Below are 26941 nucleotides of genomic sequence, written 5' to 3' on the forward strand. Positions count from 1 at the left end.
TTTAGAGAAATTCAACAGAAATAATTTTGAAAAAATGTAAACAAATAATTTCACAAAGAAATTATAAATTATTTCAAAAAAATTTAAGTAATAGCTCTAATACCATATTACAAGATTCAAGAAGAGTTGGCAGATTAACGGATTTCCGGATGATTGATTAATTAACAGAGGAACAAATGTGTTCCTTATAAAGAATTACAAGGACGTTGTTTCTAAAAAAAACAACGTATACTGAAGACGAAATTAGAAACAAAACTAGAGACAGGATAGGAAACATTCCTATCTAGACTGAAGACAAAAGAGACAGGATAGGAAACATTCCTATCTAGACTGAAAGACGGACTATAGACAAATAGTTGACTAGTATAGAAAGTATAAGATATTATCTTAATAGTTTAAGTGACATTTTATTGAGGGTTATGACACCTTTGATTATTGAGTTCACTTTTTGACTTCATAATTGGACTTTTATGTATAATTATGATTAAAGTAATCATTTTATTAACAATTAAAGTAATCACTTTATTAATAATTAAATTAAGATAACTATAAAATATTGATTATTTCTCAATTCCATCTGATCTTGGGAGCTAACCATTGTTTTCATTGTGCACCCAACTACCTTACTAAAAAATAGTAGGGGTTCCTATATATCAACCACCGACTTATTATGAATAGTAAATCCCTTATTATCTGATCAAGCCAACTGTGCATTGCAATTAAAGAAAATGCAAATGATCATCAATAATGAGGCTCATTTTCTTTTTGATGCGCTCTTATAACTCCAATTTCCTTAATAGCATTTAAATCCACTTTCAAATGCACTCTCGGTTATGGTAAAACATGTAATTAGCTTCATCTACCAAGAGAGAATTTGGGTTTCCATCCAAATCTCTATGCTTTGAGGGTTTTTGTTCTCAGAAGATTCACTCCTTGAAGGAAATTGTAATAATCCCTGCTGGTCATCAACTAACAAATACCAAATTTCCTTAACAATTCAGTGTTTGGCATTTCGTCAAATGCTTAACAGGCTCCACAGATATCACTAAATATATGATTTTTAAAATTTTCAAAATCAAACTAGCGAATGCAACTAGTGCTTACAATATATAGATCAATTTGGTCATAAGAATTTCACATAGATGAATGCCAATTTTTGATATACAATTCTGCCCTATGCAAATAAATAATCTTTTTGGAATGACAAGGGTTCCACATTTAACTTCAGAATTCTATGAATTTTATGGGCCAACGAAAAATAACTAAGTTTGACAATGTTTGCATAAACTATTTTTAATTTTCAACAATAGTGGAACCTGAATATTAATCGCATGAGATAGCCTGACGACTCCGAATGGACTTTCAACCACACTGGCCTGGAAAATGATGAAATCAGCACAATACCAAATTGCAGGGCCTCCAAAATGTCACAGCCGCTTACCAAACTGTTAGCCATCCACTCCAAACTGTATACACAGGGTCTGTGATAAATCACAGGGCACATATGTGAAATTGCAGACCATAAATTCTAAAACAGAGGCCTTCTATGGAAGATCGCAGGTCCAATATAACTACACGGAAGCCCTCGAAATGTCTTTTCAAACTCAAACACTGGTCATCAATCATCAGGATATAAATTGGAGGTTCAGTTAATGATACCGCCCAGCCACTTGGTGTAAATTGGATCGATTTACAACCAATGGTCGTATAAATGCATAAATTGCTGATCTCCAGAAATGAATCGGTCTCCAATTGTGTTTCAACACAACCAATGTAGTACCACAGAAAATCGATTTGAATACCACTATGTGATCTTCTATAGATTAAACAATGTCCACCATTCCAATCTCCAAGGCACAGTAGAAACAGTAGGAGAATTTGCAATTGCTTTACCCCAGCAGCTTAGAATAATTCTCAGAAAACTTCACAGAAGCCCTTAGTGAGATAATTCATGAGAAAATATATTATTCAAAAGTTTTGTCTTGAGCCACAGAAAATACAATAGGAGATGTTGGCCAATTGTATACTTCAGCACAATTGCCAAGAACTTTTCAGTATCTCAGACTTAACCCTTATACTTCAGCAAGGACCAGAAAATATTAGAACTCAGAAAAAGCCACAAAGGCAACAAAAGCAAATAAGTTATCCACATGTGCCTTTCCCAATGAAATGAGCTCATATTTATAATGCCTTGTTGACAAAAGTTTCCAAAATAACTCATCTATAGAACTGAGAAAGTTTCTCAAAAGAATTCAGCACTTGAAAATTTCCAACTCAACTCTTTTAGCAATATCTCTAAATATCATTCTAATAAAATATTATTATAATAATGCAACTTTAATAATAAATCAATAAATATGAGCTCATGCAATTAATTACTATATCCACAGCAAGTGACGACCAACTGCTAGAGCCACCCACAACACTGCCAAAAATGGACTTTACTAAAAATAGTAAGTCCACAAGTGAGACCCCCAAATCACCTTGTCGGCTCACGAGGGTCGCTATAATGAGCTAACTCCATCAAGGTACAGACTCGCCAAAATGGGGACATTATAGAAATGAACTCCACATCGAATTAAAGAAAAACCTCAACATATGAAATCCATTGCGAACCCTCATCTTATACAAGTGACGAGTCTTCCAAATACTTATAAATTGTATACACTTGATGTATCTTCTGCAACAAGTTGTTGCAATATCACTCATTATTAAATAAAGTGACTTTTAACAACGTTCTATTTTTTTCTTAATTCATTAATTAAATTACTTAAAACTAAGTCATCCGTTTTAATATTTAATTTATTTGGATAACATAAAAATAATTTATTTAATTAATTATTCCACCAAAATTGGAGAGATTACATGCTCATAGAGGTTGATGATTTAACATGATTATGCATCGTCTATATCTTGTTCGTCAAGTTAGTGGCCTATAACCTTTAATTCATGAGAGGGTTATTACTATCTCCCCTCATTGAAATTACTTGCTCACAAGCAATCTTGAACCATCATTACTTGGATCCCAATTAAACTCGTACAGTGCTTGAGCACATCATCCTTGCTTCATGCAACTTCCAATTAACTCATCAGAATTGTCTCATTTTATCATTGTATGAATTAATTCATGTTATTTACTCATTATGTAAACTCCTTGTGGCCACGGGTATTAATATCATATGATCATTCTATAACTCGATTGAATGCTCGTAATAGTAAGCCCCATGTCTATCAATAAGATGTGTAACCCAATGTTGTATGAAAGATGGTCCTTTGAAAAGATCAGACCCTAATATGAGAAGATTAGATCTTTTGAAAATCATCATAATTCAATTCATTTGTAATAGTTGTTTAATTCCAATTGATACCAAGCTTCCAAGTTTCTCAATATATTGCAACCATCATGGTGTTATAGGATGTTTTGTATAGGAATATCCTAAAAGTTTGGTAAGATTTTCTGTTACAAAGATGGAGTGAAAATCTGAATGGTACTTGTAGGACTTCTTACAATTAGCATATGGTTAGCAATGGTAATTATATAATAAGATTTATAACCTCTTGGTTAAAAGTGAGGATAGTCAATGAGCATTGGAGAAGTGGCATAAAATGCACGTCCACCAAAGATGTATTCTTTAGCTGGTTACTCGCTAGGACACAAAATAATTATTTCGAATTCATTTTTCTCCTTAAGGCTATTAATCTAAGGGCCTTTGCATATTCTAAGAGTCCAAGCATTTATGAATATGTATTTCAGTCCTTGGCATTAATAAAAATGTTGTTCCAGAGATTCTTAATTAATTGACTTATCATATTTTATTGCATTAATGTTATGGAATGTTATATTTGATGATTAATATACCTCATCTAAGATGGTTATTTTGAAAATTTTGAGAAAATAAGTGCATTATAAGATTTTATGATAAAATGACTTTAAAAAATTGCAATATGCAGGTCTTGCTGACAAGAGCATTGAGTCCTTTAGTTGCTACTGCCGCATTGGTTCTTCCTTCTTCGCTATATGCTTTTCTAAAGGTTATTTAATTATCTTGCATAATTGGCTTTTGTTTGGTTGCTTTTTTGCTTTTATGAAATGAAAAGGTTCAACATTATGATTCTATTGTCTATAATGATGAGAAACAATTTTTTTCAGTGTAACATGCAATAAAAAGGATTTATAAACATCTTGAAATGCTTAATTAGGATGGATTAAACAGGATAAGAACTTGGTTTAGAGACCACCACATTAGTTAATTCTTCCTTCACTGTATATTTTTTTGTTTATTCTTCCTTTTATGAATTCAAAAGGTGAGATTATGCTCCCATTGTTCATAACAAGAAGGAAGGAAAACAATTTGGGTGGAAGATGTAAATAGAAGATTAGACATGATATGAAGTTGGATAGTGGACGCTTACATAGATAACTCTAGCTAGGTACAATGTGATATCCCATTATTTTGATCAATATACAAACTTGTAAGCAAGGGCAAGGAAAATAAGCATACCTTGTCTTGTATACATTTTTGCATTTCGCTTAGTAGTTAGTCATCATCATTATGTAAGCACTCCACTCATATTTTAATAAATGCATTCATACATGATGTGCCATCACATACCTATACATACATGCATACATACACATACATCTCAGAACATTCTATCACATATGGATATGGATCCATGCAATATTATGTTCACATATATCTCTGTATCATAAGATTGGTGAGAATGACAATGAGACCAGTATTATCCATGATTGGGTGTCACTGCCAATCCATGGACTTTATTGCAATAATTATTTACGATTACTATGAACAATCCAATTGATTACTCCTAATAGTCATAAATGATTAGTATGATCATAAATGATCATTATAAGTAAAGTAATCCTCAACAAATGGTTATATACCATCCATACTTGGCTGGTATTTATTGCATGTTTGATAATGAAGTTTGGTCTCTTTTCATCATGCCTCTTTGACAAACACACCCACAAAAATGGTTATATACCATTCATACTTGGCTGGTATTTTTTGCATGTTTGATAATGAAGTTTGGTCTCTTTTCATCATGCCTCTTTGACATACACACACGCACATACGCACGCATGCACATGCGCACACACACGCCCACGCGCACACACACATGCACGCACACACGAAAATGGTTATATACCATTCATACTTAGCTGGTATTTTTTGCATGTTTGATAATGAGGTTTGGTCTCTTTTCATCATGCCCCTTTCATACACACACACACATGTACACGCACACACAGAACTGATTTTATAAACATAACTTTGTGGATTGTGCTTGAGCAAGGGCATAGATGGTTGCTAGTGCAACATATATCAAGTGCAAATATTATATTTGCATATCAGAGGTGACACTAAGTGAAGAGCTTATATCAAATTTTAGATATATCAAAGATGGCTCACACATAGAATATGATGAAGGCCACTCCTCTTACAATCACAAACACACACAATAGGATAGAGAAATAACAATAATTAGCAAGTGCAAGAAACTTTGTTTCGAGTACAGTATTGAGGAATATGACATGCAAAACCATACAAGCATTTTCTTTACAATATTCTGTAAACCAAAACCACCATATATATCCCTAGAATTGTTGTAGACAACCCTACGGGCCTTCTTTATATGAGCAATTTTTCTAACTACTCAAGAAGGTTATAGAAATTTTAATGCTTAACTTTGGGGCTGACCATCCCTAAAATATTATTAGTTATTTTATATTAGATTAGAGTAGGCCCCAACAACTTTCGGAACTCAAAAGAAATTTTGAAGGAATTTCATTTTTTTTGACTTTAGGTAGTACAACTTTTGGAGACCATAACTCATTGCCAATTGACCCACAAAAGGCTATTATAAGCCCGTTTCGAAAATAGCATGAATTGTTCTATATTGTTTGATTTGCGCACACTCGTGTAAGATGAGGTTTGACTCATCCTTCAAAACTAAGTTCAATTTTTTTGTACCCTATTGCCAATATCAAAATGTTTCAATATTTTCAAAACTAGGCTTGATCTTGCAATGAAACTTTACTCGTAGACTGATATATCCAAAGTGAACGTCCAGGGAAGAAATTAGAACATTATGAGTTCCAATGATCAACTTACTAAAAATAGTAAGCCTCTAGGAATAACAACTTTGCAACAAGATAGCTCTTATTGACAAGATAAACTAGGTAATGTTTTTGAGTGATGCGAGATTGCCCTTACACCTAGGATGCTCATACATCATACATTGGAGATAATTTGAGAAGTGACCTTGTCACATCTCAGGTGTTCAAAGGAAAACCAAGATGGTTAACTTCCTCTGTTGACAACCATGATGAATCTTCAATAGGTCTACCTTTTTGTATATACTTCATATACCTGTTTCTTGTGCTCCTACCAACACAACTATCCAATGTCTTCAATATCCTTTTTGTAGTTGAAGTAGGTGCTGGAATATTCGACTATGCTTTTGTGATCTCATCTTGAACACCTTATACATGATACTCTGTTAGATTTGGATTGTTAAATACTAGTGAAGTATCAAGTGTTTTGTAAAGTGTTCAACTTCGGCACTACTTGTCTCCCCTTTGCCCAACTTCCTTAATTCAGAAGCATTTCTCGAACTACTTGCATATGCTACCTGGAATGGTGATTGACCAATGCTCCTATTGACATAATTATTGTATGCAAATTCCTCTTGTGATAAAATCAAATCCCATCCCTTTGGTTTATCTCCAGCCTAGCATTGCAACAGATTCCCAAAACTCTTATTCATTGCTTCTATCTGTTTATCAGTTTCTTGATGATGTGCTAAGATGAATGTCAATTTTTCTTTAATTTCTTCCACAATTTTAAAATAAAACTACCTAACAAACTTAATTTTTGGATCTGAAACTATGTTCTTTGGTAGACCATGTAGTCTCACCACTTCTCTGAAAAGCAATTGCGCTATATGAACATCATTAGTCTTCTTGCAAGGAATGAGATGTGCCATCTTGGAAAACTTGTCTACCACCACAAAAGTTGAATCATGCCCTCTCTGAGTCCTTGACAAGCCAAGAACAAAGTCCATGCTAATATCCTGCCATGGTTTCTTTGGTGTAGGTAGTGGCTGATATGAGCCTGTATTCTACTCGGTTCCTTTTGCGATCTGACATATTTTACAATTTTGTACAAATTTCTGAACATCTTGCTGTAGCTGTGGCCAATAATAATCCTCACTAACTAGAGCAATGGTTTTATTTCAACTAAAATGTTCAACCAACGCTCCACTATGCTTCTCTTTGATGAGATTCCCCCTCATAGAACTCCTGGGAATGCACAACTGACTAACTTTGAATTATATACCATTCTGAATTATGAAGTCCAACTATCTGGTTTTGTCTAGAGTAACAGGTTTTGAACAAGCTTTCTAAGCTTTACTAAAATCAGGATCCTCTTGATACAAACTCTCCAGTTCTTTTTCCAACAAGCTCAGTTTGCATCTCTACCTATGAACTTTGTCTCGTACAAAGGGCATCTGCAACCCTATTAGACTTTTCATTCCTGTGTTTCAATTTGTTTTTCTAACTTTGGGAAAACAACCCATTTCAAATTCTTTTAATTCAACTTTCCTTGATTATTCAAATATTGCAAAGCTTGACGATCAATAAATAAAACAAGCTCTTTAGGTAAAACGTAATGTCTCCATTTCTTAATGCTTGAACTATAGCATAGAATACCTAATCATAAACAATATATTTTCTTTTGGCATCATTAAACTTCTTATTGAAGTAAGCAATGAGTTTACCATCCCGACTCAAAACACAAAATGTCATCCAAATAAGCAATGACAGATTCACCTAAAAACTCCTTCAATAACTCATTTGTGAGCCGCATGAATGTTCTCGAGGCATTTGTTAGCCCAAAATGCATGACTAACCACTCATACAAGTCCTTCTTTATCTTGAAGGTCGTTTTCCATTCATCTCCTTCTCTGAATTGGATTTGGTGATATGCACTCTTCAAATCTATCTTTGTGGAATACACAGATCCACTCAAGCAATCCATGATATTGTCTATCCTTGTCAAGGAAAATCCGTACTTGACAATAATCTTATTGATAGATGAAGAATCTGTATACATCATGTATTCTCTTTTTTTCGTTTGGTACTAATGCTACTAGTAAAACATGGACTCAAACTCTCTTAAACCAACCCCTTCTGCAACAACTCCTGTACAACTTTTCACTTTTTGCTAGAGCTATTTTGAGCTTCCTTATTTGTTAAACTGTCTGTTGGAATAAAGTCCATATGATGACTGATCTTTCTCACTAGTGGCAATCCATCAGGTGAATTATCAGATACAATATCCTAAAACTCATCCAATAAATTTGCAACTTTTGTAGGTACATTTTCTACTTCCTCTTTAGCAGCTTTTGGAGTTAAAGAAAACACATATGCTCATGTCACCTACCTTCTAGAAATTTCCTTTCATCAACTATGCATATTCTGTCATTACTACATACCTTTTCTTCTTCTTCTTCCTTCAATGGCTTCAACATGTGTCAAACTCCATCCTTTGTCAAAGAATAGGTATTTGCGTATCCATCATTTACTACACGATGATCAAAGTGCCAAGGTCTCCATAATAACAAGTCAAACATCTATAGGCATAATACCACATAACACCTCATCATGATAGTTCATAATGTTGAAGTTTACCCGACATTTTTCATTGACCAAAGCCTTTTGATCCTTTTGCAACTAAACAATTTTGTAGGAATTTAAAAGTTTCATTCTTTCTAGCTGACTTATCAATCATTTCCTTTGAAACAAGATTTGTTCTACCACTATGAACAATGACATTGCATACCTTACCGTTACAGTTACACCTTGTGTGCAATAAATTCTTCCTTTGCTTAGGTTTACTCTCATCACTCAACAAGGCTCTTTGGGTAACTACGACTTCTTTTTCAACATCTTCAAATGTGATGATTTGACATCATCTACATGCACCACTTGTGCATTGCCCTTAGGTCTTCTTTTGGTTCTCCTACGATGTTTAGGAGACTCATAAGCTCTATGTCCTTTGCAATGAAACATGTTCCATGGAAACTACCTCTTCGTAGTCCTTTCCCTCTTTTTCTTTTTCTGTAATCCCTATTATATTGATCACAGGAATGATTGAAATATTTTTCACCTCCGATTTTGATTGTTACTGGATACTCAATTTTGACTGCTACTCGACTCATCATTCTTCAATTGATTTTCATTTTGGTCTCCATAAAACTGTATGCTAGATCTTCTACCACGACCTCTTCCACCTTGCTTGCTTTCAAACTTCTTGTTCAATTTCTCTTCCACCCTTAAAGAAAACTAGTATGCCTCTTCTATACTGGTCATTTTAAGACTCCCTCTTGAATATTTGGCCTTAACCCATTAAGGTAATATACAACTTTCTCCTTCTCAACTTCTGCATGGCTTGTTCTAATGAGGAATCAATGTGACACTTTTGTTTACTCCTAAACAAATCTTTCCGCTTGCTGACAACCTTGCATTTTCTTCAGTAGATCAAGTTCATAATCAACATGTATGAATTGTCACTTCAATTTCTTCACCATCCAATCCCATCTTGTGCTTTTCTGCTTTCCACTTCTATATCTCTCCAATTAAATCTCTCCTAAACAAATCTTTCCACTTGCTGACAACCTTGCATTTTCTTCAGTAGATCAAGTTCATAATCAACATGTATGAATTGTCACTTCAATATCTTCACCATCCGATCCCATCTTGTGCTTTTCTGCTTTCCACTTCTATATCTCTCCAATTAAATCTCTTGCCACCAAATTATTTTATGATCCTTTAGTTTGGCCTTCACAAATTCGACATTCATAATCTTTGATCTCATCATACTCAAAATATTCTTCCAAATCATTGATTGTGTTGATCAATTTCTCTAGTAAAAGATTTCCTGAAAACAATCTTAGGTCTCCGTCCAATCCTTGAAATAACCCTTATAGTGTCTAATTCCCCTATGTTCCCTCCACGCAAGGATTTGATCAATTCGCAATTTAGATTTCAGATCGAGGGAAACAAAATTGAAGTGGCTATACAATGCAGGAAGGTCCTTACATGTGCCACACCAAGTTGGGAGGGAAGAGGTAGAGGTCGTACAGTGTATGGGAAGTCTGCACGTTGAGCTCGAGATGCAGTACGAAATGTAATTTGGTAATGGTCGTACAGTGAGTGCCAAGGGAGTGTGAGTCGTACGATAGAGGGGATGTGGGGATAGACGTATGGTACGAGGCTTTGCGGTAGGAAGGAGTGGGCCGTATGGTGGCTAGAGAGGGTCGTACGGTAGCTAGAGAGGGCCATATAGTTATTAGGGGTGAGCAGGATGATTGTCGTATGGTGAAGACAAGGAGATGGCCATATAGAATGGTGAATGGGCCGATATATGATGCTTTGTGCTAAGCCACGGTGATGGATGGTGTGCAGATTGGAGGAAAAGAACTAAGTCCTGTAACCAAAACTTATAGATCTGAATTTATGAAATTAATCCAAACAATAATGGAGATTTGAACACAAACAACCTTCAATTAATATATGTTGAAAGATGATGCTCCGATTTGCAAAATTCGAGCGAAGTATTACATGCAACAAAATAGGATGAGGGTTGAATCCCACCGAAATTGGAAATAGCCAAATAGGGAATATCTTTCACTTCCAAAATGGCGAACAATAGAGAATCCCAACGGGAATTTGCTATACAAAATAAATAATCAGAATGCATCCCTAAAGACTACCTACAAGTTGTGCTTAAATACCCATCGGGGAAAACTTTTCGAGGGTGTACAAAGATAGCCGACAGCGACACAAACTACGAAAACAAAGCAAAAATGGGTTCGAGATATATTAAATCAATCAACCCATTAACAATAGTTTGATTAATGATTTATTTTATAACGGGAATATTACAGTCCTCCCGTCCCAAATTTTGCTTGTCCTCAAGCAAATGCAATGCCAGGTGCTGAAGAATGTGCTCACCCTCCCACGTCACATCGTCCAACAAGTGTTTCCAATGCACCAAATATTCCTTCATTGTGTGGTTTTGTAGGGTCTTCTCACGTACTTCGACGATCTCAGCTGGTTCCAATATGAGCTTTCCTTTTTCATTGAGCGGCGAAAAATCTGTGGCTACAACATTCTGCCCCATGGCCTTCTTCAGACATGAAACATGAAAGACGTTATGAATACAACTCCCCTCCAAAAGTTCCAGCTCATAGGTGACTTCACCAATGCGACGAACTACACGATAGGGGCCATAAAATCATGGCTTCAATTTTTCTTTCCCCTTTTCCTTCAATGAGGATTGTCGATATGGCTAGAGCTTGAGATAAACCAAGTCCCCTGCTTTGAAACTCCTCTCTAGACGTACATCTGCTGTTGATTTTGTACTCGTAAATTTTCCTTTAGGCATCTGAGGAAGCCCTGTCCCTCCTGAAGCCAATCCCTTGCTCTCAGTGCGTGAGTGTCACCTAGAACTGTGTCAGTGAAGGAAAGTGGTTCATACCCATATAGAGCTTTGAATGGTGCCATTCCAATGGACATGTGGTACATGGTATTGTAACAATATTCCCCTAGGTGTATCTATTTGACCCATGCCCATTGTTGTGTCAAAATGTAGTTCTGAAGGTAACCTTCTAGCCACTTGTTAACAATCTCCATTTGTTCATCTGTCTGAGGGTGGTAATAGGTACTTGGTGACAATTTTGTCCTTGCCAACTGAAATAGTTCTGTCCAATAGATACTGATGATTCACCCATCCCGATCACTGACAATGTTTCAGGATAACCAGTGCAGACGAAAGACTTCTCTAAAAATTAGATTGACAACTTGTGTAGCTTGAAAATTTGCAGGAGTGGAAAAGAAATGTGCGTACTTTGTCAATCTGTCAACCACCACGAAGATACAATCTTTTTCGTTCACCTTGGGAAGTCCAATTATGAAATTCATTGAGATATTTTCCCACTTATGTTCTGGAATTGACAGAGGTTGTAGTAATCTGGTAGGTAGAATATGTTTGGATTTGTTCTGCTGGCAAATCGCACACTCTCTTACATATTGCAATACATCTCCTTTAAGTCCTTTCCACAAGAACCTCTCCCTGAGATGTCTGTATGTTTTGAGGAAGCCCATGTGTCCTACCAAGGATGAGTCGTGTACCTCCTCCAAGATATTCCGCTTCAATTTGGATTTTGACACTAAAAACAACTGATTCTTATAGTAAATGATTTCATCCACAACTTTGTACCAATCATCATGGGTGTCCATTAGCTCACAGACGAAGGTGTTTTTGGAACATTCTACCAACAAATGTGCTTTCTAGTTGGCTGAAATCTGGGTTGACAAGGCATCTGCAACCAAATTGTTCTTTCCTTTCACATATTCAATGTCAATCAAAAGCCTAGACCTTTCTTACCCATTTTTGTTGCCTCGTTCAAATCCCGTTGCTCCAGAAAATATCTCAAACTATTGTGATCCTTACGAACGACTAACTTGGCAACTACTAGATACTGTCGGAACTTGGTTTGTCTATGTACAATGGCTAGCATTTCTTTGTTGTAGATGGAATACAAGCTTTCTGTCTGCATAAACTTCTTGCTCTCATAGGCTATGGGGTGTGTATCTTACATCAGTACTGCGCCAATGCCTTTTCTAGATGCGTCACACTCCATAATGAGTGAAATTAGTTAAAGCTAGCATGGGAAATGCTCATTGCTTCTTTCAGCTTATCAAAGGTGAGTTGTGCCTTTTCATTCCACTGGAAGGACCCCTTTCTTGTTAGATTTGTTATTGGTGCGCTGAGCTAAGAGAACCCTTTTACAAACCTTCGATTTTAACTATACAGTCCAAAAAATCCTCACAACTCCGTGAGTGATTTTGGGGGAGGCCAATCAAGGATACCCTGAATCTTCTCTTGATGAACTTGAATGCCATATTTACTGACAACGTGTCCTAGGTACAATATTTCTGCCATACCGAATTCACACTTGGATTGCTTGGCAAACAAAGACTGATCCTTCATGATCATTAGGACTTCATCCAGATGTTTCAGGTGCTCTTCCCATGTCCTGCTAGTAATAAGAATGTCATGAAAAAATACTAGTAAGTACTTACACAATTATTTGTTGAAGATGCAATTCATGCATGATTGGAATGTAGCAAGTGCATTCATTAATCCAAATGACATGACTAGGAACTCATAATGCCCATAGTGACAACGAAAGGCCGTCTTTTCCATGTCTTCCTCCCTCATGTGGATTTGATGATATCTAGAACGAAGATTTATTTTCGAGAAATAGATTGTGCCATGCAATTCATCCAGCATCTCATCTATCCTTGGAATGGGATATCTATTCTTTATTGTTTTTTTGTTCAACGCACGGTAGTCCGCACACATGTGCACCATCCCGTCCTTATTTTTTACCAATACTTTACTGACGACGCGAAAAGGCTAGAACTGGGAGGGATCCATGCTTTGTCTAGCAGTTCTTGAATTGTCTTTTCGATCTCATCTTTGAATTTCTTGGGATGGCAGTATGGTGTGGTTATGACTGGCTTGGCTCCTACTTCCAACTCGATAGCATGTTCAAACCCTCGATGAGGTGGTATGCCGAGAGGAATGTCTATAAAAACTTTATCATGGTCGCTCAAAATCTTCTAGAGATCATCATCCTGGAGAGGTGTCTGTTGCCTTTTTATAGGTTCTGCTGAAACAAAATGATGTGCAGCCCAAGCAACGTCATCACGTCGAAAAATTGCCTCCATCCAATGTGTAGAAACTTCTTTTGAACCCTCATTTTCCATTCCGCGGAGAACACCTTCTCTCCATCGGCAACAGAAGTGAAATCCATCCATTTGAAACTCTAAGTGTATTCATCAAGTGTCTCTATCCATTGTATGTCCAAAATAACCTCCATGTCATGAAGGTCCACTATGAAGAAATCCTCGATCATCGTGTGATTTGCCATTGTGATACTTAGCTGAGGAACAAGGTATGTGCAGGGCAGAAGAGTCCCTCTAGCAGGCTTGACTTGAAATCTTGCGTGTGTCTCTGTAGGTATAGCTCTTCCCTTCACTAGAGATAAGTTTATGAAGTTTAGAGTGGCTCCGCTATTGAGCATCACCATAACCCTTTGTCCTTGAAGGGTTCCCCATACACGGAAAACTATGCATCTCAGGCTACCGACTAGGGCGATAGTTCCTCCGCTTTGTACCAATGCTGCAATCCTTTCTGTACACTTCAAACTAACCATGTTGGTGTCGTCGTGATGCTAGTTGTCTTCGGCAGGTATTTCTTCCTATTCGTCCTCATCATCAAACACGACCTCAATATAATGGATCTTTCCTTTTTTGAGGCATTTGTTGCCAGGTTCCCAAGGTCCCTTGCAATTGAAACATAGTTTCTTCCTTCGGAGCTCCTGTCTAGTGGCTTCATCCAACGACAACTTCTTGGGCGAAGGCTTATTATCTTTGTCCCTCAGAAACATCGACAGTTTAGATGATGCCATACTTCGTGCCTTTGTAATGGCCTCCGACAGGGTAGCAGGATTGAACCCAATTACCCAACCTTTCAGTGGTTCTGTTAGTCCCTCCATGAAGAGCACCATCCGTCTTCTTTCAGAAATGTCTGTGACCAAAACAAAGAGTTTCTGAAATTCCGCAATGTACTGGTCGACCGATCCAGTTTGTCTCAGCTATGCCAAATCTTTGAAATTGAGTTCCAGATCTGTACCATCAAATCGATCTATCAATCTCTTAGTGAATTCTACATAAGTAATTATTTGATCATGCCCCAGCGTGAAGGTGTCATGATGCCAACATTCATGCACTTCTCTCTCCAAGTGCAATGCCGCAAATTTAATTGCTTCTTCTTTTGGCATGGGATTAAGCTGGAAGTAAGTATTGACTTTCATTACCCATGCTTGCGTAGATATGGATCTGAATCCATGAAATGGAGACAAATTTACTTTACTCAACTTCCTCTTGAGATCATCATTAAAATATCCTTTGTTTCTGCCAAGATATATCTTCCTCAAAATTCACATTCTTCTAGTCTTCTCTCAGTTGTTCTTGCATTTCTTCAAAGGTCGGCTACTTCCCTCCAGGTGGTGTCTCATCCATGGGGGAAAAGACAACATGGAAGGTTGAGAGCGTGCTAGATGAGGGTTTGTTCTACCCGACATCGAGTCTGCATTGTGACCATTTTGTTCTTTGGATATTTTATTGTCTGCCATCTTCTTAAGAGTTTTTTCCATGAGTCGTTGAGTATCATTGATCTGTGCTTGATTCTTTGCAAGTTCTCTTAGTAGTGCCACGAGTTTGGCAGTTGTGGGTTCTAGTTCGGTGGCCATTATATCAACAGAATGGGTTTTTCTTCTCTTCCGACAATAAATTCTCATTCATTGTCCACAGGCTAGTAGGATCAAAGCTTTGATACCACTGTAGTGTCTCGTTCCCCTATGTTCCCTCCACATGAGGATTTGATCAATTCACAATTCAGATTTCAGATCGAGGTAACAAAATTGAAGTGGCCGTACAATGCAGGAAGGTCTATACATGTGCCACACCAAGTTGGGAGGGAGGAGATAGAGGCCATACGGTGTATGGGAAGTCCATACGCTAAGCTCCAAATGCTGTACGTAATGTAGTTGGGGGATGGTCATACGGTGAGTGCCAAGGGACTATGGGGCGTACGATAGAGGGGGTGTGGGGCTAGACGTACGGTACAGGGCCGAATGGTAGGAAGGAGTGGGCCATATGGTGGCTAGAGAGGGTTGTATGGTTGCTAGAGAGGGTCGTACAGTGGCTAGAGAGGGCCATACAATTGCTAGAGAGGGTTGTATAGTTACTAGTGTTGAGCAAAATGACTATCGTACGGTGAAGACAAGGAAACGACCATACAGAATGGTGAATGGGTTAATGCACGATGATTTGTGCTAAGCCATGGTGATAGATGGTGTGTGGATTGGAGGAAAAGAACTAAGTCTTGTAACCAAAACTTATAGATCCGAATTTATGAAATAAATCCAAACAATAATGGAGAGTTGAACACAAACAACCTTCAATTAATATATGCCGAAAGATGATGCTCCAATTTGCTAGATTCAAGCGAAGTATTACATGCAACGGAATAGGGTGAGGGTTGAATCCCATCAAAACCGGAAATAGCCAAATAGGGAAGATCTTTCACTTCCGAAATGGCGAACAACAGCGAATCCCGACGGGAATTTGCAGTATAAAATAAATAATCAGAATGCTTCCCTAAAGACTACCTACAAGTTGTGCTTAAATACCCATTGGGGAAAACTTTCCAAGGGTGTAGAAAGATAGCCAACAGCGACACAAACTACGGAAACAAAACAAAATTGGGTTTGAGATATATTAAATCAATCGACTGATTACTAATAGTTTGATTAATGATTTATTTTATAATAGGAATATAACAACCCTTAAAAACCTCTTCTCCTTAGGATTTGCTTCTAATGCTTCTTGTCAAACTTGCCCTTCTTCAAATTCTTCATCAATTTGATCTCTTACCACAATATTCATTACTTTACACAACTCCTCTTGCAATGCTTGTACTTGTCTCTAGAGGGCATTAAACCTCTTTCATGTTAGACCTCATGCTCTTCTGCTTCGATTCCTTCATAGTAGCATTTTCGACACTTATCACTCAAACCCACAACCACTGTCCTGGTGCAAACTGTTCCACATTCGATAACGCTTCTAAACACTAAAAAATGTTTTCTTCGATAGGACTCGATGAAGTGTACTTCCCTTACTAAAACAATCACGAATGACTGAATAGAGAAATAACGACAAATTGCAAGAATATGAAACTTGGTTTCTATTAGCTTCGATGAAATGGAATTACAATATTTAGAAATATGACATGCAAAGCCACATGGGCATTTTTCTTTCAATTTTCTGCAAGCCAGGGCCACCATATACATCCCGAGAACTGTCTTAGACAACTCTACAAGTCGTTTTTATATAGAAGACTTTTTAAAAAGAAGGTTCTAGACATTTTAACCCTAAACTTTGTGGCTGACTACCCCTAAAATATAATTATTCATATTTTATTAAATTAGAGTAGCCCCCAGCAACTTTTAGAACTTGAATTTCTTTTTGTAGGACTTTAACATTTTTATATTTTAGGTAGTGTAACTTCTGGAGACCATAACTCATTTCTAGTTTACCTGATAGGCTACCATATTGGAAGTGATGCAAATTACTCTACAATGCTTGCCTTGTGCAAACTCTTGTTAGTTGAGGTTTGACCCCCTTTCAGAGCCTCTAAGGCCTTCAAAATGAAGTTCAAAGTTTTTTGTACCCAACTGCCAATATTGAAAATTTCCAATATCTTTAAAACTAGACTTGATTTTGCAATGAAACTTTACTGACATGTTGATATGTCTAAACTAAACCTACATGGAAGAAATTAGAATATTCTGAGCTCCATCAATTAACTTACTAAAAATAGTAAACTTTTAGAAATAGCAACTCTGCACTGAGATAGCCCTTTATTGACAAGACAAACCTGATAATATTTTTGGGTGATGCAAGATTGCCTTTACACCCTAGATGCTCCTACATCAGAATATTGCATTATTTATAATAGAATATCAGATGCGACATTCTTCTGCCAAGTGATCATCCTGTAACTTGGAGCACACAAAAAATTATATATTAGAGATGGCTCACAGGGTAACGTGTATATATTATATTGCTAAATCAAAGACAGCTAATACTCATATATATTGAAATCTATATTGCTTTTGAACTGCTAGTTGATTCTTCATTTGACAGGGTTTACACTGACAAATTAGCTACCAATATTCTCCATACAATGTATACAAATTGTGTAATCAAATGAGACAACCTCAACTTTTGTTCTTAATGTGGACTTTTAGTCATTTTTATGATGTGATATGTTGGTTATCACAAAGGGACATTTGTTATTCATTCAATGGATGTCAACTATATGCTGTTATGATTAGCAAATAGCAAAAGGCATGGACACTCTTTACACCATTAATCACCATTCAACAATATCGTCTGCTCATCTACTTCTACTTCTAGTTAGCATGAAATAAAACCCTAATTGAGGAAATGTAGAAACCATGCCATGCTCCAAATCAACACAAGTGATCTACCATGAAGACCAACAATGAATCAACATTTACTTTGATAGCATTATGACAACAATTTCAACAAGTCTCCTTCTATTCTACCCCTAATCTTTTATCTAATGAGTTACAAATGAGAAGGTCTTTGCCTTTTATAGTTACTCAATTACAATGAAAGGCCAAGATTGATTCAAGATGAAGGGCCAAGATTAATCCATTATGAACCCTAATTAGGTTTGCCACACTATCATCCATAAAGGCACCACCTTGTGGGCCAATAAGAAAATTAAAATGGTTTCAAAAGCCAATGAGAAAATAGATAAGGAAGAGGCACTAAATGCCTTCCACATTTGCTTTTGGCATTGATCAAATGTGCTTGAACACGTGTATCTGGAGCCATGTGATTGGTCAAAGAGGAGTGGGTGCTAAAGGAATAGGATCAGATTTAATACCTTTTTAAAAAAAATTGTATCTCTTGGTGTGACATATGCATTTTAACTTGAATCTCTTTGTTGATGTGATTAATCAAATTCTCCTTGCAGGTTTGTACATATTATTTGTCTATCAACCTACAAGTATATTTTTATAACTTCTTACCATATGCAATGCAAATGTAATGGTTAGAGATCACTGCAACTGTAATAGCATTGTTATAATTATTTTGTATTCCAATTTGCAGTAATTTGATCATATATCTATATAATTGGTATGGAGACAGGTACCATGTAGGGACATGTCTTTACGTGGCCCAAGCCATGTAGGGACACGTCGCTACATGGAGCATGCCCGATGATTCATTGTTACCAATTCATGACAATAAACTAAAGTGCTGTTTTGTTATATGGTAACAGTGGTTGTCAAGAATATGATGTGCTCATATAATTATGACAGTCGCTATTTGCAATGACCGATTCGTGTCATAGTTGTTCCAAATAGATTTTGTGATTATCGATCCAATCAGATTTGTAATATTGATCAATAACTAAATTACTGATTAATAATCATTAGATGATGTTAACATAATGCAAATGTATTATATTTATGTGTATGTGTGTGTGTGTGTGTGTGAATTATCTAATGATTATTAATCAAAGATAATAATGTTTAACTAATAAACATAATAACTGATTAATACAGTTTATCTCTTTGATCAAACCTATTTGACCGAATCTACAACTTTAACACTCCCTCTTATCTAGGGAGGATGGCTTGTAAAATCAACACCCTATGCTCTCAAGCAATGGTAGAGAAATATCATCTCAATATGATATTCTAGAGAATGGTGTGACTAATAACAACATAGATCCATCATTTAGATGTTACTTATGGTATCGTCATATGGTATATTCATGAATATCAACCATAAGATATTCACCTTACATGTATTTTCTTTGGTATGTGCATTGTCATCAAATCTCATGATGCCTACTAAAGAAAATATCTGCTCATGGTGTCTCCAATGACACTATGTCTCATAGTATCCACCATGCCATATCTCAGTAATGTAACTTAGATAAGTACATAAGAGATATGTACTATCAGATGATATCCATCATGATAGAAGATTAAACTATTGTTAAAATTGTCACCTTACAATAGTAACCACAATCAAACATCAATGAAAGATCACTACCTTTCATGATTTTTCTGCATAATCATGTAACTCACATGACAAAAAAGTAAACATACAAATATTTTTTAACATCAAATACTTAAACTGTGATTCAACCTCAGAAAGTATAATTACCTTATTATCATATCAAGTTTACCTTTGACGTGTTTCACTTTTAATTTTGAGAGGGGCTTGGTTAGAATGTCAGCAGTTTGCTCATCCGTGCTAATTAATATATCTTAGTTGTATGACATTTCTATCCACCATGCCCTTGCTATAATGGTAGGGGATCTCAATATGTGTTGATCTGTTATGAAATACTAGATTCATTGAGATTTTTATACAAATTTGAATATCACAGTGTATGATAGTGGGGTCCAAGGATTGTTCAAACAACCCTATTAGAAGTTTTCTCAACCATATTGCTTCTCAAGCGCCGACGGATGCTTCAATGTACTCGGCTTTCATAGAAGTTTGAGCAACTAAAGATTGCTTTCTACTGAACCGGGCTATCATGGCAGATCCAAACAACACCTTGAGGTACTTTTTTGGTCAACAACATTGTCAACTTAATTTGAATTGGAATAACCACGTAGACATATATCAACATTTTCACTTTTTAATCCCAATCCAATAGTTCTAGGTAGATACCTCATGTTATGTTTTTCTGTTAAAAGATGTGTTTTTTTTGGGTTCACACATGAACTAACTGAAAGCGTTTGTAGCATAATAGATGTCTGGCATAGTTTTCACGAAATACATGAAGGATTCAATTATCTGTCGATGGAGAGTAGGATCAGCTAATTCTGTCTCAAAGGTTGCACCTTTTAGTTTATGTAGATTTGTTTCCATGGGTGTAGACATAGGCCTCTTGTCCATCATTCCAAATCTGTTTAGAGTATCAATAGTGTATTTACCTTAGTTTAGAGTGATACAATTTCCTTCTTGCTAGACTTCCTAGTCCTAGTTTGTAATGCACAAAATCTAGGTCCCTCATATCAAATTTAGAAGCAAGATCTTGTTTGCATTTCATGATGAGATGATCTTCACGTGTGATTAACAACATAGAGAACTAGGACTGACATATCACTATTGCAAAGGATTAAGATGTCTCTATTTGTTACTTTGAAGTAGAGGTCAGGATTTGCTTCAATTTTGGAGAATACCAAGTTGGTGAGGTAACTGTCTATCCCTATATACCAAGCTCAAATAGAGAGCCTTCTTCAATCTGCAAACATGAAAAGTACTATCATCATTAATAAACCCTTCAAGTTGCTCTAGGTATACTTCCCCTTCAATGATGCAATTAAGAGATGTAGTCTTTATATCCATCCGGTGTATTTTCCATCCCTTTGAGGTGGCTATAGAAATTATGGTCCTTATTGAAGTGTATCGAACAACTGGGGCAAATATTTCTTTGTAATAAATTCCTACCTTTTGGGAGAAACCGTTGGTAACAAATCTAACTTTTTGTTTTTCAATACTTCCATTTGTTGTATGTTTGATATTAAATAACCATCTAGATGAGACAACTGATTTTTCGTTTAGGCCTAGGCACAATGTCCCAAACGTCATTCTTCAAGATGGATTAATACTCTTCGATCATAGCATCCTTCCAAACTTGATGTTTTAGTACTTCCTCATTATTTGGAGGCTCAAACTTAATTAATTCACTTATAAGAGAAACATAATATGAGTAACTTCTTAGTTTCCTGCTTTCTCTAAATGTGCCCTTAGGTGCAACATAGTTTTCTACTTCTTCAATTATTTTCGTTGCCCAAAGTGCTCCTTATCTATTATTATCAAATTCAAGAGGTTCAGTTGTAGAATTCACATGTTCATTATTTTCTACAAGTATCTCCCTTTGAAGTTCAATCCAGGATCCTCGTCTATGTCTTAAGGAGACTCATCATCTATCTTAATAATGTATTTAGATGTTTTCAATGTGATGTCTTCTTCAAAAGTTACGTTTTTGCTAAGTTCAATTATTTTGTGATCCGAAAGATATACCGTGTAGGCTTTGGATTATTTACTTTATCCAACTAATATCCCTTTCTTTCCTGATGGCTCATGTTTGGATCTTTTCTCCTCAGGGATGTGAATATAAACTGGCACCCAAATATTCTCAAGTGACTTAAGTCAGGCTAAAGGCTTCTTCAAGAGTTATATTGTGAAGAGTAGAGTGTGGACGTCTGTTTTGTATCTAAATTGCAGTATTAGAGACTTCAACTCAAAATGGGGTATGAAAGTTTTGATCATACATCATAGCTTTAACAGGTTCTACTATGGTCCCGGTCTTCCTTTTTTGCTACCCGTTCTTGTTAAGGTTTATATGGAACACTGTACTCCCTCTTAATCCCAGTAGTATTACAAAATTCTTTAATGTTTTTAGAGATATACTCTTCGCCATTGTTTGACTTTAGAGTCTTGGTTCTTGTCCCAGACATGTTTTCAACTAAGGCTTTAAATTCTTTGAATTTAGCTAGTACTTCATTTGGTTCTTTAAGTTTTAGAAAATAGAACCAGTTTTTTGTGGATCAGTCATCAACAAAAAATGCATAGGACAAAAATCTTTCTAAAGTGGGTTTTGTAATAAGTACACATAAATCACTTTAAATAAGTTCAATTGCATTTTTGGATTTGTGGTCACAATAATGAGAATCCCTTTGGAGATATTATCTAAGGCACAACGTTTACATATTCCATCATGTTCTAGGTTTAATTTGGGTAATCGTATAACAAGTTTCTCTATGGAAGGTAGGACATGAAATTGAAAATGTCCTAGCCATCTGTGCCGTATTTCATTTGCAGTGGAAACATCATGGGTTAAGGCTTGAGTTTGAACATTACAATGTTTGTACAAACATCAATCTCGAACTCCTATTGTATATGCATTCTTCTCATTGGAGTTCTTAGGTCAAGTAAGAATTTTCCAATCCAAGAAGGTGGTTTGATACCCTTTTTCTTTTAGGGCTGAGATGGATGCTAGATTTCTTTTGATTTGTGGTCCAATAACATTCCAGTTAGTTGTGTTAAGTTTGTAGTTGCAGTCAAATTGATTTGATCATGAGATACATTGTTGATGGTAAATGATCTTTAAATAAATATTCTTTTACATATATATATGATTATTTATATAATTTATTTATTAACTAATGATGATTAACTATAGATACATGTCTGCTCTCATATTTACAAGTCTTGAAATCTGCCTTTGGAAATCATCAATTACATTGGCAATGTTAGTACATTTGCAGAAAAAATGATCCATGTTACTCAACATGGTATCAGAGCCAAATGCAAACGTATCAAAGAAAAGGTTGAAAATAAAAATCATCAATCGGTCTTTTTCAACTATTTCACTCCAGTGATGGTAAAGGGACAAGAGATCCTGTAAAGAATAGAATGGAGAGTTACAATTGCCATCTTAGACAAAATTGCAAATCATGGAGTCAATATGCATAGGTGTTTGATGAAATGTTTATGAAGTACATAGTCTCATGAATAGAAATCACTAAGAGTTGTGTTTATTGAATGAACTCAAAAGAAAATGATTGTAGGACATGTTTGTAGAAAAGCACATGCATATCGCAGCTCAATCCATAGTGTCTACAATAACCTCTTACTGGCACCACGATAGAGCATCATATTAAGATGCATTCAAAACATAACCAAGATGAATCACTGTGAAAACGTTTCTTATAGACATACTGAGTTACAAGGCACATGACAAAGTTTGATAGAATGCCTCAAAGTAATTCACACAAAGAGTACAAACAACGCTCATGTCTTGTTTTCTACCATAGCTATAGGCTGTAAAATGGAGAACGAACATCCATCAAAGCATAATGATGAAATTTTATTGCCAAATATATAGAGCCATTGTGGAAAGATGTGCAGGAATTACAAAGTGAAAGTAAGAAGAGGGGGAAGGAGTCCTACGACAGTTTTTGTGAGCTTGTTCTAATGCCCTTACCTTTTGACTTCCTTTGCTACACAAGCCAAAGTAGTTCACACAGTATATGGAATTCTACACTCAACAACTCGACCTGAAGTCTAGATTTAACGAGTGTGTCTTGTCGGTTGCATTTGACAAGAAATGTGAATTGTGGAAAGTGCAGATTGGGCACTTTGAGTACGTCAACTGCTGATTGGTGACGGCCATTGGTGAGAACACATACATCTTTCGGACATGAACGATCATATATGTTTGATACAGTGGATTTAACCGCTGAAGGAACAATAAAGGTAACATGTATCAATTTACACCTTGAAGGATATGATAGAAAGATATATATGCTACAAATCACGTGAAGGTAAAACATATCTAAATATGCTTATCTCATAATACAAAAGTAAGAAGATATACAAAAATAAAAGTGCAGAAGTCCTTCAACCCACCGATACGTGGAAATGAAAGGCCAAACCATTAATTATAGTGAGACCACTTTACAATGTGTTTGGATGATATCTGATAAGAAAGAGTACAAAAAGAAAGGCTACAATATTGGTGATTCGACCCACTATCATGTGGTTAGATAAGGTTCACTTGTTGATAAGTGAAAAATAAACATAAGAAAAATAGAATTTAAAATATGCATGGGAAGTAGGGAGGCGTAATAAATGGTAGGACATCGGGCACCTTAACCCTATATCCCATTTGATTGACTTAAGAGGAGGAACATTCATTATTAGTCGATTCATATGACACCAAATTCATTTTTGTCATATAAGGTGGAGAGTAATGGATCTAGTATAAAGAAGACATGAGAATTTTAATTGCTTAGGTTGTTTTACCTATGCATATAATATGATTTTATATAGAAAGAAGTAGGAGAATAGATAGAATCTTAAGGATCAATCAACTAGTACTGTTATGGTATGCTGTGAGATCGAATCAAAAATACCAAGCAAAAGTAAGGTAAGGACTTGGATACCGACCTTGTAAGGTAAGATATGATTTGAATAACAACGTGGCAAGATGACACAAATTAGAAAACCACATCATTAGGACTTGTTTATGCTTATTGATATATTGAAGAGTACACGAAAAGAATTGCAAGTTAAACAGGTAGGTGAAGAGTACGTGGAAGTTTACATCTTTTCCTTGCAAGCTATCTTAGAGGTCACATCGCTTGGTGGGCCCAAAGGGAGAATAAACCATAATTCTTATGGGCTAAGGTAAGTATACCAATGTTCTCATTATTTCATTTGATCTCATTTCTATACGTTAAATATGAAATATTTTGAGTGATGTAGAACAAGATGAATATATATTAAAGTTTCTTCTATATTAGTTAATCATTGAATGTGTGTGTGTGTGTGTGTGTGTGTGTGTAATATTAACTTTATGATGATTATATGTGAAGTCAAATATAGTTAAATAATTTGTAAAGGATATATGTGAAATTGGTCAGTATAGATTAATATATGTGGCATTAATAAGAAAACAATATGTTGAAAATATAGATATAAGGTAGATCTATATTGTATTGAAATGATCTTATTTGCAGAATTATTATCCTTGAGTATTTTAGTAGTCTCTCTCTTATTTATATTTCTATACAAGAACTATGTGCCTTGATCTTTTCTAAGAATGTTCTTGCAAGAAAAAGAGGGAGATTGAGATTCAGAGAGAGACTGCCATTTCATTAGAGGCAACTGTTGCTCATGAGAACTAAGTATCACTAACAATGTTGACGGAATAAGAAAGAATTTTACATTGTTGGGGGAATAATAACCAATGTTTCATTCACATTGGTTGACAAATGTTTATACAGAGACATCATCTTATTTGATATATATGGACCTTCATTGGAGCAACTTGTATCAAGAACATTAATGTGCAGATAAGTATTTATTATTCTTGAGTATTATATTTGTTTATTGTAGTCTCTCTGTTATTTGTAATTCTACACATATTATAAGATTTATTTGTCTTAATCTTTTCCTTTGTATTTGAAGTTGATCTTGTAGGAAAAGAAGAATGACACATTAAGCAAATATCTTTGATGATTTAGATTATGAGTATCCTTCTACATTAAGAGGAAGTGTGACATTTTGTCGAAGGCAATGCAAGAGCTTAGAATATTAATACTCAAAGGGAGTCTAGAAATACATGTGTGTGACTGCATGATTTTGATGGGCCTATTCTTGAGTGCATCATGAGGAAGTATTGACTTATCACTTGAAAATGAAAGATTGATATCAGATTTAGAGTGAGTCTAACAAAAATCCTTGGGGGTAGAGAACCTCTAAGGGAGTAACTACTTGACCTGACTTACCAAGATCATTGTTCAGAGGGTGAATTTTGAGGTGCAATCCTTTGTGAATGATATCTTCTCTATGGGAAGAAGTTCTAAGTGAAATTTCTTGTAATGGATTCTTCTCCATGATAGAGAATTGAGGTGAAAGCCTTTGTACCAGTCTCTGACTTGGTTCATGGTGGTTACTATTTTGCAAATTATATGTGATGAAAGGTGACGATCTTTCATTGGCATATATAAACAAAGGTAACCATTGTAAGGTGATGATCTTATAAATTGTAGACCTGTTATCATGACAAACTTCATTAAGCTGTTGTCCCATAGTGTTGGAAGTCATGATAACAATCGTATCATGATCAAATAGAAGGTAACCATTGTAAGGTGATGATCTTATAAATGGTAGACTTGTTATCATAACAAACTTCATTGAGTTGTTGCCCCAGAGTGCTAGAAGTCATGATAATGAACGTATCATGATCAGACTTCATTAAGTTGTTGTCCTAGAGTGTCAAAGATCATGATATTTGTCATGATAGAGACCATGACATTGTGATTTCTTATTATTTGATAGACTATATTAAATTGTTGTCCACTAGTGCCCGAAATCAGATAACTCATATCCTTCTAGGATATAACATATTCTTTTGGTGGGCATCAAGGATTTGATGCTAGTGCACATATGAAAAGAATATACGTATGATGAATATCACATGATAGATATTTCTTCTTGAATCATACTTCATATAATATTAAAAGATGACATCTAAGTTGATGGATTTATGTTGATATCCTTAAAATACCATACCAGGAATATCATACCGAGATGATATATCTTCATATACTCAAGAGCACAATGTGTTATCTATCAATC

The 26941-nt window shown here is 35.6% G+C and overlaps 1 protein-coding gene across 5 annotated transcripts in view; it reads left to right on the forward strand.

Moving 5' to 3' along the window:
• Window positions 1-26941, forward strand: part of OWL1 (DNAJ heat shock N-terminal domain-containing protein) — a 267015-nt gene that overhangs the window by 206714 nt on the left and 33360 nt on the right. For 4 of the 5 annotated variants that reach the window (XR_016356106.1, XM_089800118.1, XM_089800116.1 and 1 more), the window contains exon 9: window positions 3952-4032. The exons of the other annotated variant lie outside the window; for it this stretch is intronic. Coding sequence is in view for 3 of the 4 variants with exons in the window: in XM_089800118.1 (XP_089656244.1) it covers window positions 3952-4032 (81 nt within the window). In the remaining variant the exon portion in view is untranslated. The remainder of the gene's footprint in view (window positions 1-3951; window positions 4033-26941) is intronic. 5 annotated transcript variants of the gene reach the window in all.

Source organism: Cupressus sempervirens, chromosome 9 (assembly GCF_028749045.1).
Source record: "Cupressus sempervirens isolate cs-2001-9-10 chromosome 9, ASM2874904v1, whole genome shotgun sequence".
NCBI classification, from domain to species: Eukaryota; Viridiplantae; Streptophyta; class Pinopsida; order Cupressales; family Cupressaceae; genus Cupressus; species Cupressus sempervirens.